We start from the raw sequence: 14982 nt of genomic DNA, 5'->3' as shown, positions 1-14982 counted from the left end.
TTAATTAAAATAACATACTTAGACTTAATTGTTTTTGATGAAACTTTGAAAAGGCACACGTTCAATAGTTAATTGTTAATTTAAAAATATTTCGAAACGTAACTTCGTTGTAGTTCTTAAGTTATTTGACGCGATAGACCACCCAAAACCCCTAAATTTTCTATTGGAAAATTAGCAAAACACTTTCTGTTTTTTTAACATTACGGGAGGTTCTTATCTAGAAGAGTGTTTTTACTCTTTTCATTTGTCAATCAAATTATTTTCATTAATTTACGAAATTAGTTCAAAGTTCAAGTGACCCTTTAACCTTTGATCCCTTCCCCGTACGTTATCGTCGAAACCTAACCTACAAGCTTACCAGTCAGTTAAAACCCTTTGTTAGATTAGCTACAGAAAACATTCAAAGTTCATTTAGCAATTCCTTAAATACGATATTGTGAACTTAGTAACTATTTGTGAAAACAAAGATAATTATAAAACGCCCATGGAGAGAGAGTTGTTGCTTTGTGCGCAAGCGCCCCTTTCTACGACAACTGCTTGAGTATTTCATTCTTTCAAGTGTTGACATTGAATATTCAAGAACTCAAAATTGATAAATAATATTTAAATAAGTCGGGCTTCTCACTGCAGCTGGGAATGTCGTGGTTAGTCGAGTTAAAGAAATCGTACCGTAAGGGACTCGTGGGAGAACCGGACACTGTCTTAGCATGGTGGAATTTGTCTTTGACCTTCCTGATTATGGTAGTGGCTGCCGGACATCTCATAAGTTTGGGCAGTTTTTTCGTAGCCCTTCATGACACTTACGAAATCACTCGAGAAGAAGCTGCCAGGATTTTGAATTTCATACACATCTCTAATTTCTTCACTGGTAGGATCATAAATATGCTGATATCTTTAAGTATCATACTGCCCATATTATCCCTGATGCCAATTTCATAAGAAATTTAGCTTAGGTTTGTTCCCATGTTAAGTTTTTGAGCAAAAACGGGATGCCTTAGTTTCAAACAACTTGCACCATAAGTTTATAAGATAGTCAACTCTCGCTTGTCGTTTTCGAACTAGCTCTCAGTAAATAAAACTCTAGCCTTACAGAGTATAGGAAGTGTCATACTTATGGAACATATCTTATAAACTTATGATTTAAGAGCGACAGGGAAAAAACCATACGCTTATAAAAACATATCCATTGCAAATCTAGAGTGATTTTTCTTCAAGTTGAGGAGATTAAACATTAGACCCAAAATGTATTGAAAACTATTGTTTTAATTGTTTTTTGTCGTTATAATTGCATTTTCAGGCATTGCGGCAGGACCAATTAGTTTAAAAATCGGTCCCAAGTTGACAATAATTATGGGTCTACTAATTTCCTCAACATCTTTACTTGCCAGTTTTTTCCAAAGCACCGCAAATGGAACTTTTTGGAAGATTAAAACCTGCTTTTCATTTCATGGTACAGTAACAGTTTATTTGTTAGTTTTTATAATCAGTGGTGTCTTTCATTTGGGCTGCTCCAATTGCTCCGGGACCTTTGTAAAAGTTATGAATGGGTTCCAGGAGCAATCAGAGCAGCGCCAAGAAATACAGCAACTTCATAATGTTATCTACCTTGTCTAAGTTTCGAGTAAAGACTTTTCTACATTCCTTGCAATTGTCCTTAGGTGGAGGAATTGGTTTAGTAGCACCGATACTTGTACAGATAATAAGCTACAATTTCATTCGTCATAGAGGGAAAGCCATGACAGTTTTTTTGTTATCCATGAGTTTCAATGGTTTCATTTTTCCATGGATTATAAACTACTTCATTGAGACTTACGGCTTGAAAGGCTCTTTCCTGTTACTGGGTGGTTTCTCTCTTCAAGCCATAATTCTCGTAGTAGCATTAAGAGTAAAATCATCTTCAACGAGAACATCGTCGAAAAAAGAACGAAAGACACTGACAAATGACAAGGTACTTATGGATTTGATCCACCTTATTCCCGATGCGTATGCCAAGGCCTAACGCGCTATAGTTTAACTAAAGAATTTAAGGCAAAATGAACTCATTTTGACAAAGAGTTATCAGTTAAATATCGCGTTAAGCCTCGGTTCAAGCATCGGGAATAAGGTGTATTGCTAAAGTTGCTAAAAAATGGAAACCTGACCCCCAACATTAGCCTAGCGCTAACCCTAACCCTAAAATAAACTAAATGGTTGCCATCATATCCCTATGAAATTGATAATTACAATTTAAGTAATTCTATCCAGGCTACTAATGACCTTGAAAACAACATTTCCAAAGCAACTGCGGCCCCAAACGAGGCCACCTTTTCGTCAAAGGTGTACAAAGTTCTAACAAACCTAAAATTCTACAACTTGTTGTATTCGCAATCTCTGGGTGTGGCTACTTATTACACTATGGTCACGACAATAGTGGACTTGGGATTGGACTCAAACTTGGACCTCGCATCGGCCTCGGCTTTGTTGGTGTTGCATTCCGCGGGTGACTTAGTGGCGCGCGTATTCACGGGTTGGTTGTGCGATAGGCGACTTTTGAGCAACCAATTTATCACCGCCGTCGGACTCGTGTTCAAATCAGCCACCATTACCCTAATAGTGACCGTCAACGGAGGTCTTTTCTTGAAGATAATGGTGGCTGTAAGCGGTTTCGCCTTTGGAGTGTGTTCAACCAGTCGAATGGTCTTATAACCCCAACTGGGGGTCGACGTAACAGCCTTGGTTTTTGGAATGAATACATTTGTCAGTGGCTGTTTCTTCGCGGTCATGCCCACGTTAATTGGTAAGATAATGAACTCGGTAACTTATTGTGGTTATATTTAATGTCTATTCTATATTTTACAGGCGTGTTTCGTGACCATTTGGGGAGTTACATGTACCTATACGTTCTATTATCCTGTTTGAACTTCGTGTCCGGTTTATTATACTTCATTGAAGATTTTTTCGTCAGGAGAAATTTCGCGAAGCTCGAGGTTGTAGATCAAATTGAAATGAATAGGCCTATTTCTCAAACCAAAACATGATGTGCAACTATGAATGCGAATATTCATGGAACTATTGAACTGACGCGTTTTATCATAAGATATGACTATTATGTACCCAATTTTTGTACCTTTTAATTCAACCATTTGTCGCCAATTATTTTATGTATTTAATGGCAAAGTGCCAAGCCGCTCAAAGAGTACTTTCAACATTTTAAACATTAAATAAAACTTACTAAAACAACCTGGTTGTTTCCGAATAAAATTATATTGAAGACTGTAACATACCAATTCCATATGACCACGTTGTTGGTTCAACTTCAATAACTTCACGCGCCATAACCCCGACAAGTCCCTGTTTCGCGCCAAGACCGACTGCAGTTGGCCATGAGTTGGTAGGCCTAGAGCGTTCACCGTTTTTCAAAGCAGCCATATTTAACCTTGATCCGTCGGTCATCAGTATTGCACACATTTTAAAATGAAATATTTAGTGACAGTCGGGCAGCATTTTGGCTGGCAAATGAACATTCGCCATTACACGCCACTCGTTTTTATACAAAACTCAATAGACGAAGGAAAAACATTTTATTTTTTAGAAATGATACTATGATAGCGATTTCAAAAATGTCTACAACATTTTTGTCGTGAAAGAATCTAAAAAAATTGGACCAGTTTTGATTTTAAAAAACGCGGTTCTATAGCTAACATATAGAGCATATACATCTTAAAAATGTTCCTTATTTCCCAGCCTTAGTTTTGTGTACATTTGAAAACTAATTCAGTTTTACATTGATATATCCATAGACATTATAACACTATTAAAGCCTAGACAAACTATTGGGGAAAGCGGTCCTTGAACGTTTTTGTGAGGGATTTTTCGCTTCTCCTCCTTCGCATGTGTGATAGGGTGAATGACTGGTGGCGCCCCCTATCGACGAGCGAAGGAGTTATTAATAAGGAGTAGTGGCACTCTATGTTAACTCCCTATAGGGCATAATGAGTCAAACCCTCGGAGATGCCATTACTCCATTTTATACGAGCTAAGAGCGGAAAAACGTATTTTTAAATTTTACACCTGTAAAATCTTTTAAAAAACACTTGGAACTTGTATTTCTACTTACTTTCGAGGAAATACCACCGTTTTCTGAAGGTAAGAGTCTTTTTTTATACATTTATTAGTAATAAAAACATTTAAGGCGAGCTAAGCCTTGGTCTTGTAAAACACGGCAGATGAGTGATTTTGAAAACGACGCTAATCCTCGCGCTAATCACTAATCTGCCGTGTTTTACAAGACCAAGGCTTAGCTCGCCTTAAATGTTTTTATTACTAATAAATGTATAAAAAAAGACTCTTACCTTCAGAAAACGGTGGTATTTCCTCGAAAGTAAGTAGAAATACAAGTTCCAAGTGTTTTTTAAAAGATTTTACAGGTGTAAACTTTATAAAATACGTTTTTCCGCTCTTATCTCGTATAAAATGGAGTAATGGCATCTCCGAGGTTTTGACTTATTATTCCCTATAGGGAGTTAACATAGAGTGCCACTACTCTAAGCTCATCCTTATTAATAACTCCTTCGCTCGTCGATAGGGGGGCGCCACCAGTCTTTCACCCCATCACACATGCGAAGGGGCGAATACCGTCACAAAAATGACTCTCAACTGTTCCTCTTGTATCTCTATGGATATATCCATGGAGAAGCTTTATGGGAGTAGCAATAAAAGTTCCTTTAAAATCGTACTAAATATGTTTTGTCTCTGTTAATATTGCTCCATGGTTTGTACCCGTATTAGCATCGTCTGGTTTTTCAATCAATAAGAAAGAAGTCTGCTGTACCGTCTGTACGTACACTGGTTAGGCCTAGGCTTCGCAATTATCGTTAATTTGTGTTTAAATAGCATTAAATTGAAAACTAAACTAAATTTAGTTAAATAAAATTATAAAATGGTTTGTAACTAACCTCTTAAAAGCTTTAAAGTGGACGAAATTCAGTTAAAACTATTGAAAAACTCTTAAAATTGCTATTTTCAGGCTGTTACTCTCCATACTGATTTTGGTGACATTAAAATCGAATTATTTTGCGAGCAATGTCCGAGAGCTTGTGAAAACTTTCTGGCCCTTTGCGCCAGCGGATATTACGAAGGTTGCTTATTTCACCGTAACATTAAGGGGTTTATGGTTCAAACTGGTGACCCAACGGGAACTGGGAAAGGTGGATCTAGTATCTGGGGGACCCGATTTGAAGATGAATATCGCGAAGATCTCAAGGTTGGCATTCTTTTCTCGCAGCTATTTAAATTATATAAGAAAATTTTAATTTTAAATCGTAGCATAATGTAAGGGGCGTGGTCTCATTGGCCAATAATGGACCAAACACAAATGGGTCGCAGTTTTTCATAACCTATTCCAAACAACCGCATCTTGATATGAAATATACTGTATTTGGGAAGTAAGTTGTTTAATTAATGTTAATTATGTTGTATTTAACACTTATTCGTTAATTGCAGAGTTATAGATGGCAATGATGCCTTGGATGAATTAGAGAAGTTACCAGTTAACCCTAAAAATTTTAGGCCTATTCATGAAACAAGAATAAATGGAGTGACAATTCACGCTAATCCCCTTGCCAAATAATTTAATCTCAATTAATTTCATGTTAATTTGACTACATTATCATAATTGTATTTTGTAAATAAATATTTTTGCATTGATTATAAAATATATGCCTATATATACTTCTTTTGATGTTGGAATAGTTAAGCCTTGCCAGTGGCATCGCTAATTATTTTAAGGTATTCAGTTTAATTCTTGGTTTAAAATATGGTGATTTATTTATGAAAAAACGCAAAAGAGACCCATTTTGTTTCATAAAAGCATTTAGTCTTTAAGTACACATATTAATAACTTAATGGATAACAATTAACATAAAATGTGTTTGTTACATAAGAGATTTTCCCAAGATGAACCTACGGTACCACAAGAACGATGTTGCCAGGCTAAGTGAATACCTGTCAAGTAAAAACGGTATTTGGTCTGCCTTACTGACAAAAGTGCTAACCTTAAAGCATAACTTTAAGCCTCGGACTATGATAAAAAAAAGCTTTAAGCCTCGGACTTTGATAAAAAAACTTTAAGCCTCGGACTATGATAAAAAAAAACTTTAAGCCTCGGACTATGATAAAAAAAAACTTTAAGCCTCGGACTATGATAAAAAAACCTTGAGCCTCGGACTATAAAAAAACCTTAAGCCTTGGACTATAAAAAAACCTTAAGCCTCGGACTATGATGAAAAAACCTTGAGCCTCGGACTATGATGAAAAAACCTTGAGCCTCGGACTATGATAAAAAACCTTGAGCCTCGGACTATAAAAAAAACCTTGAGCCTCGGACTACAAAAAACCTTAAGCCTTGGACTATAATAAAAGATTAAGCCTCGGACTATGATAAAAAACTTTAAGCCTCGGACTATGATAAAAAACTTTAAGCCTCGGACTAGAAACTTAAGCCATGACTTAAGCCTTGCCCTTGGTCTTAACACGTAAGCCTTTGACTATCATACATACCAAGTGAGTATGTATGACATGTGTTCATTTCTGAGTGTGATCCTAGTTTGTCCAGGTATTGGTGCATCCTCTCTGATTGGATTACTTGGCGTAATACAGGCATCAATAAAAACCGGGGCGCAGTTCACTGTTTCAGCCATTTTGTTTATGTCCCTTAATGTCCAGAATCTGTTTCCATCACTCACTGATTGTTTTGGTGCTAATGGCTGTCTCTGTATTCATTTATCAAATAAATAATGAAACTACAAGGTCATGACCAATAACCAATGAGACTACAAGGTCATGACCAATAACCAATGAGACTACAAGGTCATGACCAATAACCAATGAGACTACAAGGTCATGACCAATAACCAATGAGACTACAAGGTCATGACCAATAACCAATGAGACTACAAGTTCATGACCAATAACCAATGAAACTACAAGGTCATGACCAATAACCAATGAAACTAAAAGGTCATGACCAATAACCAATGAGACTATAAGATCATGACCTATAACCAATGAAACTACAAGGTCATGACCAATATCAATGAAACTACAAGGTCATGACCAATAACCAATGAAACTACAAGGTCATGACCAATATCAATGAAACTACAAGGTCATGACCAATAACCAATGAAACTACAAGGTCATGACCAATAACCAATGAAACTACAAGGTCATGACTAATAAAGAATGGAAATCGAAAAATAAATTAAAATAAAAGGTCTTACTGGTTCAGATTTCCGAACAATTCCAACAATTTCCAGTTCTTCAGTTGTTTGACCATTGAGTCTTGTGTTGGGTGAAATTTTATTTCTAGGGACCCAACCTCTATTGACGAGAATCGTATCCCTTAAAATAATGCATTATTATAGAATTTTAAAACTCATGGATAAAACTGATGAATTCATCTTGAAACACATTACTGGCTGTCAGAAACCTTAAAGGGCGTGATGACGTAGGCTCCAGTTTGCCCAGTATACATCAGTCCTCCACTGGCTTTCTCGGCACCCTCTGGTGTCAGTAATGAACGTGGTCTAACATACATTTCATTCTCGTGCAAAAACCTTCCCCGAACCTTGACTCTACGGTATTCCATGTCTTCTACTGATTCTAAACTATAAAAGTTAAATTTAAATTGAAATCTTACTAAAGAAATCATGATTTCGCAGTACTTTTCAGGTAGTTCAACGGGTTCTGCTGTGGTTTTTTGTCGCAACTCTTCAATAAGGCTTAACTTCCATTTACGACGTTGTACTTGCCATGATCCGAGAAGAAAAGTAGTTCCCGGAACTAGCTTAATTACAATATCAATAAAACAATATATTATTATTATTATTATTCATAATTAATGCTTAATTATTAATTACCAATAAAAAGTAACCAATTGGACCAACATCCCTTGATTTTTCAGATATTTTGAATGACCTATTAGTTACATTTCTGTTTACCATAAATCGATTAGCAATAATCGATGGCTTACATCTCAAAATATTATTAATTCTAAACATTTTTAAATTAATTGCGGTTAATTTAAATCGGTGCAAAAACTGTGGTGGTATAACCGAATCTGACAGGAGTGTTATAAGCAGACGACGTAGCAGACTTGTTCTTATATTGATATTACATGGACGCTACTAATTTGCATAAGTTTGCAGGAAACCAATTTTTTGGCATAACAGAGAAAAGACATAGCTTAGCTTAGAATAGCTTAGATTCGCTTAGCTAAACGAAGCTAAACGAAGCTAAAAGAAGCTAAACGAAGCTAAACGAAGCTAAACGAAGCTAAAAGAAGCTAAACGAAGCTAAAAGAAGCTAAACGAAGCTAAACGAAGCTAAACGAAGCTAAACGAAGCTAAACGAAGCTAAACGAAGCTAAACGAAGCTAAACGAAGCTAAACGAAGCTAAACGAAGCTAAAAGAAGCTAAACGAAGCTAAACGAAGCTAAAAGAAGCTAAACGAAGCTAAACGAAGCTAAACGAAGCTAAACGAAGCTAAACGAAGCTAAAAGAAGCTAAACGAAGCTAATTGAAGCTAAAAGAAGCTAAACGAAGCTAAACGAAGCTAAACGAAGCTAAACGAAGCTAAACGAAGCTAAACGAAGCTAAACGAAGCTAAACGAAGCTAAACGAAGCTAAAAGAAGCTAAACGAAGCTAAACGAAGCTAAACGAAGCTAAACGAAGCTAAACGAAGCTAAACGAAGCTAAACGAAGCTAAACGAAGCTAAACGGAGCTAAACGAAGCTAAACGAAGCTAAACGAAGCTAAACGAAGCTAAACGAAGCTAAACGAAGCTAAACGAAGCTAAACGAAGCTAAAAGAAGCTAAACGAAGCTAAACGAAGCTAAACGAAGCTAAACGAAGCTAAACGAAGCTAAACGAAGCTAAACGAAGCTAAACGAAGCTAAACGAAGCTAAACGAAGCTAAACGAAGCTAAACGAAGCTAAACGAAGCTAAAAGAAGCTAAACGAAGCTAAACGAAGCTAATTGAAGCTAAAAGAAGCTAAACGAAGCTAAACGAAGCTAAACGAAGCTAAACGAAGCTAAAAGAAGCTAAACGAAGCTAAACGAAGCTAAACGAAGCTAAACGAAGCTAAACGAAGCTAAACGAAGCTAAACGAAGCTAAAAGAAGCTAAACGAAGCTAAAAGAAGCTAAACGAAGCTAAAAGAAGCTAAACGAAGCTAAAAGAAGCTAAACGAAGCTAAACGAAGCTAAACGAAGCTAAACGAAGCTAAACGAAGCTAAACGAAGCTAAACGAAGCTAAACGAAGCTAAACGAAGCTAAACGAAGCTAAACGAAGCTAAACGAAGCTAAACGAAGCTAAACGAAGCTAAACGAAGCTAAACGAAGCTAAACGAAGCTAAACGAAGCTAAACGAAGCTAAACGAAGCTAAACGAAGCTAAACGAAGCTAAAAGAAGCTAAACGAAGCTAAACGAAGCTAAACGAAGCTAAACGAAGCTAAACGAAGCTAAACGAAGCTAAACGAAGCTAAACGAAGCTAAACGAAGCTAAACGAAGCTAAACGAAGCTAAACGAAGCTAAACGAAGCTAAACGAAGCTAATTGAAGCTAAAAGAAGCTAAACGAAGCTAAACGAAGCTAATTGAAGCTAAAAGAAGCTAAAAGAAGCTAAACGAAGCTAAACGAAGCTAAACGAAGCTAAAAGAAGCTAAACGAAGCTAAACGAAGCTAAACGAAGCTAAACGAAGCTAAACGAAGCTAAACGAAGCTAAACGAAGCTAAAAGAAGCTAAACGAAGCTAAAAGAAGCTAAACGAAGCTAAACGAAGCTAAACGAAGCTAAACGAAGCTAAACGAAGCTAAACGAAGCTAAACGAAGCTAAACGAAGCTAAACGAAGCTAAACGAAGCTAAACGAAGCTAAACGAAGCTAAACGAAGCTAAACGAAGCTAAACGAAGCTAAACGAAGCTAAACGAAGCTAAACGAAGCTAAACGAAGCTAAACGAAGCTAAACGAAGCTAAACGAAGCTAAACGAAGCTAAACGAAGCTAAACGAAGCTAAACGAAGCTAAACGAAGCTAAACGAAGCTAAACGAAGCTAAACGAAGCTAAACGAAGCTAAACGAAGCTAAACGAAGCTAAACGAAGCTAAACGAAGCTAAACGAAGCTAAACGAAGCTAAACGAAGCTAAACGAAGCTAAACGAAGCTAAACGAAGCTAAACGAAGCTAAACGAAGCTAAACGAAGCTAAACGAAGCTAAACGAAGCTAAACGAAGCTAAACGAAGCTAAACGAAGCTAAACGAAGCTAAACGAAGCTAAAAGAAGCTAAACGAAGCTAAACGAAGCTAAACGAAGCTAAACGAAGCTAAACGAAGCTAAACGAAGCTAAACGAAGCTAAACGAAGCTAAACCACTCTAAACCACTCTAAGCTAAGCTAAGCGAAGCCACTCTAAACCACTCTAAGTTAAGCTAAGCGAAGCCACTCTAAACCACTCTAAGCTAAGCTAAGCGAAGCCACTCTAAACCACTCTAGCCACTCTAAGCCACTCTAAACTACTCTAAACCACTCTAAACCACTCTAAACTACTCTAAACCACTCTAAACCACTCTAAACCACTCTAGCCACTCTAACCTAAGCGAAGCGAAGCTAAGCGAAGCCACTCTAAACCACTCTAAACCACTCTAGCCACTCTAAGCCACTCTAAACTACTCTAAACCACTCTAAACCACTATAAACTACTCTAAACCACTAAGCTAAGCGAAGCGAAGCCCTAAGCGAAGCTAAGCGAAGCTAGATTTTCTTGTAAAAACCATGAGTTTCATCGAGTTTTCTGAGTTTCATCGAGTTTTCGGTAGATTTATGCAAATTAGTATTCTTGTAGCAAACTTTTGAAAATAGTGGTGGATGGGGAATTTTATGCAAATTGGTATATTGGCTGCAAACCATTGAAAATACTGGTTTTATGCATGAAAAAGTTTTTTCAGAATTTATGCAAATTAGTATTTTGGAAGCAAACTTTTGAAAATGGCGGCCTTAGTCGAGGCGAAAAGGGGAAACAAATTTGCCCTAAAAGCAACCAATCAAAACCCAGATTCAGAATTTTGTAATGCCTCCTTTCATTTGTCGATCACTTAAGTTTTATTTTAAGCCTACTACTGTTTTATGTTTTAGCACAACACAAATACACAATGGGGGAACATCGGTTACAATATATAAGTGAAAACTACATTGATAGAATCTAAATTAAAATTCTGATAATTCAATATTTCTTTACCTGAAGAAACTCGTGGTCACCTCTCATTTCCCGAAAGACATTTTTGAAACGTTAAATTTAAACAAAGGCCATTTTCATTATTTATTTTGTTTAGGTTTTCCATTTTTAATTCGCAAGAAAATAATTAGGCTTAACGTGAAAGAAAATCTCGCGCGCGATCTCTTCAAATTTCGCGCTAAATGGGAACGCCGGCTCTGGCGAATAAATAATCGTCAAGAAGTTTCAGCCGGCGAATACACATTTCGCGTGCTTTTTTTCGCCAAGTGGGAACCTGGCTTTATGCAAAAAAATTGGTTTGCTGTAAACTTATGCGAATTAGTTGCGTCCTATTACATAAAGTGTACGCAGACGACGTAGCAGACTTGTTCTTATATTGATATTACATAAAGTGTAAGCAGACGACGTAGCAGACTTGTTATTGTTGAGTGTAGGAACCAGGGCTGGAAATAAGATGAATTTTGTAAGTGGTCCTCGGGACCAGCGACCCCTCATGTTGGAATTATTAAACTGGTCCTTGGGACCAGTGATCCTTGCATTAATTATTATTTTACCGGTCCCACTATAAATTAAATTTCTAAAATGGTGAGAATAAAAATCACGTAAAGACACAAAAGTAAAGAAGCTGAAAATTCTAATTGATTTTGAATTTTTATTGTAGGAAAAAGTAGCATATACCAATCCGTAACAGTTAACTTTTATTTCTTATCACAATTTTTCAACTAGTTGCCACTAAATAGGGAGTCAGCACTTATAGACTAAAAAAAATTCGGCCTACGTCATAGTTTAAGAGTACGCTAGCGCCATCTCTTAAAGCAGTGCTACAAATTTGCCGAAATTTGAATTTCTTTTGAGCCGCCATCTTTGTGGAGCGGCGTGATCATATTGGAGGTCGCTACTTTGAATGCAAAGTCGGGCTAGTTAAGCTATTATGAGAGTTTAAATGAAGAAGTTAAGAAAAGATACAGAGAAAAGATAAATTTTATTAAGAAAATTGGCCCTTCTTAAGAAAAAAGATTTTACTTATTTGAATGGTCAAAATAGTGCAGAAAAATCGTTCGCGCTGAGAAATGTAAAACGAAGGTCACTCGATCAAAGAAAGCCAAAAGCACTTAAATGTTAATTTAAAATTAATTTTTGGGCCAAGTCAATTTTTAATTTTTTGTTTACTACTTCAAGTCAATTTTTAATGTTTTGTTTACTACTTCAAGTCAATTTTTAATTTTTTGTTTACTACTTCAAGTCAATTTTTAATTTTTTGTTTACTACTTCAAGTCAATTTTTAATTTTTGGGCCAAGTCAAGTCAATTTTTTGTAGGGATGCAACGATGCATCGGCCAAGAATCGGCTTCGGCCAGAATCGGCCACTTGGCCGAATAATCGAATCGGCCGATTTTTCTAAGGTAATCGGCCGATTTTTTTCGGCCGACTCTTTTTGGTTAGATCTAATCTAGAGCTAGTATAAAGGAACTAACAAGTTTGCCAATTAACAAATAACGTAATTTAACCAAATTCTCCGTCAGCCCCTCCCCCCCTTTCAAAAATGTTACCAGAACCAGTCGCTCTCTAAGAGCGTGGCGCACCGAGAGAAAAAAATCAGAGAAGTTTGTTTAAGTTATTACAAAGCTATGGTAACAACGCTGAATGCTGATCTCTCTAGTCTAGTGTGAGCCTCTAACCGTATTTTCGGGTTTACCCTTTTTGAATTTCCTTCTCAACGGATCACGTGACGTCTTACTCCTCGGCTGTGCGCCGAGGTAGGTGCGCGGGAGAGCCATGGTAGCCAGCCGTTATGGTTTGCCTTCCCCTTCTATCTTTGACTCTCCTTTCGATTTGTGCGCACTGCTACTTCCCACCAAAGAGAATATACCAAGAGGAGTGGTAACTTTGTAAATAGGGACCGGGACTGATTTTGAGAAACAAGTTCCGGTTGTTCACGCGACCGTGTCGTCCACTTAAAAATTACCTTTTGTACGTCAACGGTCAAACCAGAGATCAACCCTTTGCCACCACCAAAAATAAGCAGCCGACATAATTTAACCAATAAAAGGCGTCGCGGCTTAGCCACTAAACAAAAAACCGGATCTAGTTACTCCAAAACCGTGGCCGGGCTTTTCAAAAGCCCTGTGGAAGGCTAGACTTTTTGCTCCTCTTGGTATATTTCTCTTTGTTCCCACCTGTTCCACAAACAATATCGCTCTATCACAGTCTGGATTTTATTATTGTCAGCTATCCCTCTAATGTGTTTGGTCTCATTGTCTCTAGCGTGTATTCCTGCAGTCCCTTGTTTACTTAAAGTAATAATACTTGAAGTCTTGAATGCTACTTCTTGTTTTTAAAAGGATGAGAAAGGAACTTAAAAACTCACGATTAAAATTATTTTTTCCTATCCGGAATGCAAAGAAAGAACTAATCAAAAACAAGTTGTAGCAGAAAGAATGGACAAAATGTGTGTTGAACTAAATGAACTAGTATCACGGAAACCAAACCAGATCGATTAATGTCCTTAGACATTTTTGACAAGTAGCACTCCTATACTAATGCCTAAAACGTACAACCTTGAGGCTTCGGCCGATTAATCGGCCGAAGCCGATTTTTTAGAGACCGATGCATCGAATCGGCCGATTCCGAAAAATTACGAATCGTTGCATCCCTAATTTTTTGTTTACTATTTATTGTTGATTAAATACAAAAAAGTCCGACCCCTCGGCAGAAAGACACCCAAGTGAGTGAAAATGACCAAATCAAGTTATTTAAAAGGGTCAGGTAGGAAGAAATGTTTTTCAATCAACATGTCTAATGATATTTGAACTATCTTATTCTTTATTGCATTTTACATAAATTCGGTGGCAATATCTTCTCTCGCTATCAGTAAGCCAGATCAAAATCCTGTAATGTGACCATACACTACTGCCTAATACGACTACTGACAACTAGTACTAGCTATGGTCTAGACTGTCGACTACAAGAGACTCATTCTAGAGTATAGACGCTAGACAAGATCAATAGTCAATAGACTACAAAACTTTTGTAGGGAAGTTGTAGCCAAGGAGTACTAACTACCTATGAGTAGAATTGGTTGAAAATGTGTTGAGCTAAAAAAATTCTAATAAGGAACCCCGAATTAATAAACTGGTCCCACCGTCTATTTTTTCCAAAAACCATAATTAATAAAGTGGTCCCTGGGACCACTGACCCCAAGTTTTGGAATAAATAAACTGGTCCGAGCAATTAACATAGATATATATACGGGTCTAGATACCCTACTGAATCGGGGAAAATACGGAGATGACAGCTAGCAGTCGACGCGATTTTCCCGGGGGAAGATACCTAGTGCGCCATCTATCGCTGAATTTTGAAAGCTAAAAAATTCGATAAATAACTTTTGCCAGCGGGCGTGCTGATGCTTTGCAATAACAGCTGATATTTAAAGAGATTTAAGCGAATGTTTGTTCAAAATAAAACTATTTCCTAATCTGAAGGGGAGGTCCTCTTATTCTGTTCGTAAGCAAATCATTTTGTAAATAAGAACAACTGTTAACCATCTTTAATGCCTTATTTCACTAACATTTCATTAAAAACACTACTTCTTTTACATAAAAACTATTTATTTCACTTAAGAACATAATTACACGTATAAAGGAGATCAGAAATACGTAAAGCTATTTGAAAAGTTAAGCCTAATTTGAATTTCCCGCGCTTTCCATATTC

General features: G+C 36.9%; 3 protein-coding genes and 1 long non-coding RNA gene across 4 annotated transcripts; 3 read left to right on the top strand and 1 right to left on the bottom strand.

Moving 5' to 3' along the window:
- The first annotated feature begins 533 nt into the window (after positions 1–533).
- Positions 534–2979, top strand: LOC149678106 (monocarboxylate transporter 12-like). Its single transcript, XM_089836119.1, has 5 exons — positions 534–868; positions 1298–1450; positions 1659–1948; positions 2245–2776; positions 2839–2979. The coding sequence occupies exons 1-4, from the start codon at positions 637–639 to the stop codon at positions 2683–2685; spliced, it is 1116 nt and encodes a 371-aa protein (XP_089692245.1). The 5' UTR covers positions 534–636; the 3' UTR covers positions 2686–2776; positions 2839–2979.
- Positions 2980–3292: 313 nt separating this feature from the next.
- Positions 3293–4738, top strand: LOC149678105 (uncharacterized). The gene is made up of 2 exons (XR_016366033.1): positions 3293–4360; positions 4565–4738. It is a non-coding gene; the product is annotated as an uncharacterized LOC149678105 (long non-coding RNA).
- Positions 4739–4774: 36 nt separating this feature from the next.
- Positions 4775–5693, top strand: LOC149678104 (peptidyl-prolyl cis-trans isomerase-like 3). Its single transcript, XM_089836121.1, has 4 exons — positions 4775–4921; positions 5006–5242; positions 5305–5423; positions 5482–5693. The coding sequence occupies exons 1-4, from the start codon at positions 4919–4921 to the stop codon at positions 5606–5608; spliced, it is 486 nt and encodes a 161-aa protein (XP_089692247.1). The 5' UTR covers positions 4775–4918; the 3' UTR covers positions 5609–5693.
- Positions 5694–5832: 139 nt separating this feature from the next.
- On the bottom strand, positions 5833–8216 carry Surf1 (surfeit locus protein 1). Its single transcript, XM_089836120.1, has 6 exons — positions 7899–8216; positions 7704–7825; positions 7455–7646; positions 7260–7380; positions 6538–6749; positions 5833–5982 (listed from the first exon to the last, which is right to left on the bottom strand). The coding sequence occupies exons 1-6, from the start codon at positions 8037–8039 to the stop codon at positions 5913–5915; spliced, it is 858 nt and encodes a 285-aa protein (XP_089692246.1). The 5' UTR covers positions 8040–8216; the 3' UTR covers positions 5833–5912.
- Positions 8217–14982: the final 6766 nt, after the last annotated feature.

The sequence above is a fragment of the Phalangium opilio genome, unplaced genomic scaffold (genome assembly GCF_054372755.1).
Source record: "Phalangium opilio isolate 3A_F unplaced genomic scaffold, DU_Popi_V2 ptg000042l_1, whole genome shotgun sequence".
Taxonomy (NCBI): Eukaryota; Metazoa; Arthropoda; class Arachnida; order Opiliones; family Phalangiidae; genus Phalangium; species Phalangium opilio.
Note: the sequence above shows the minus strand (reverse complement) of the source record. Positions and strands in the feature narration are given on the sequence as shown.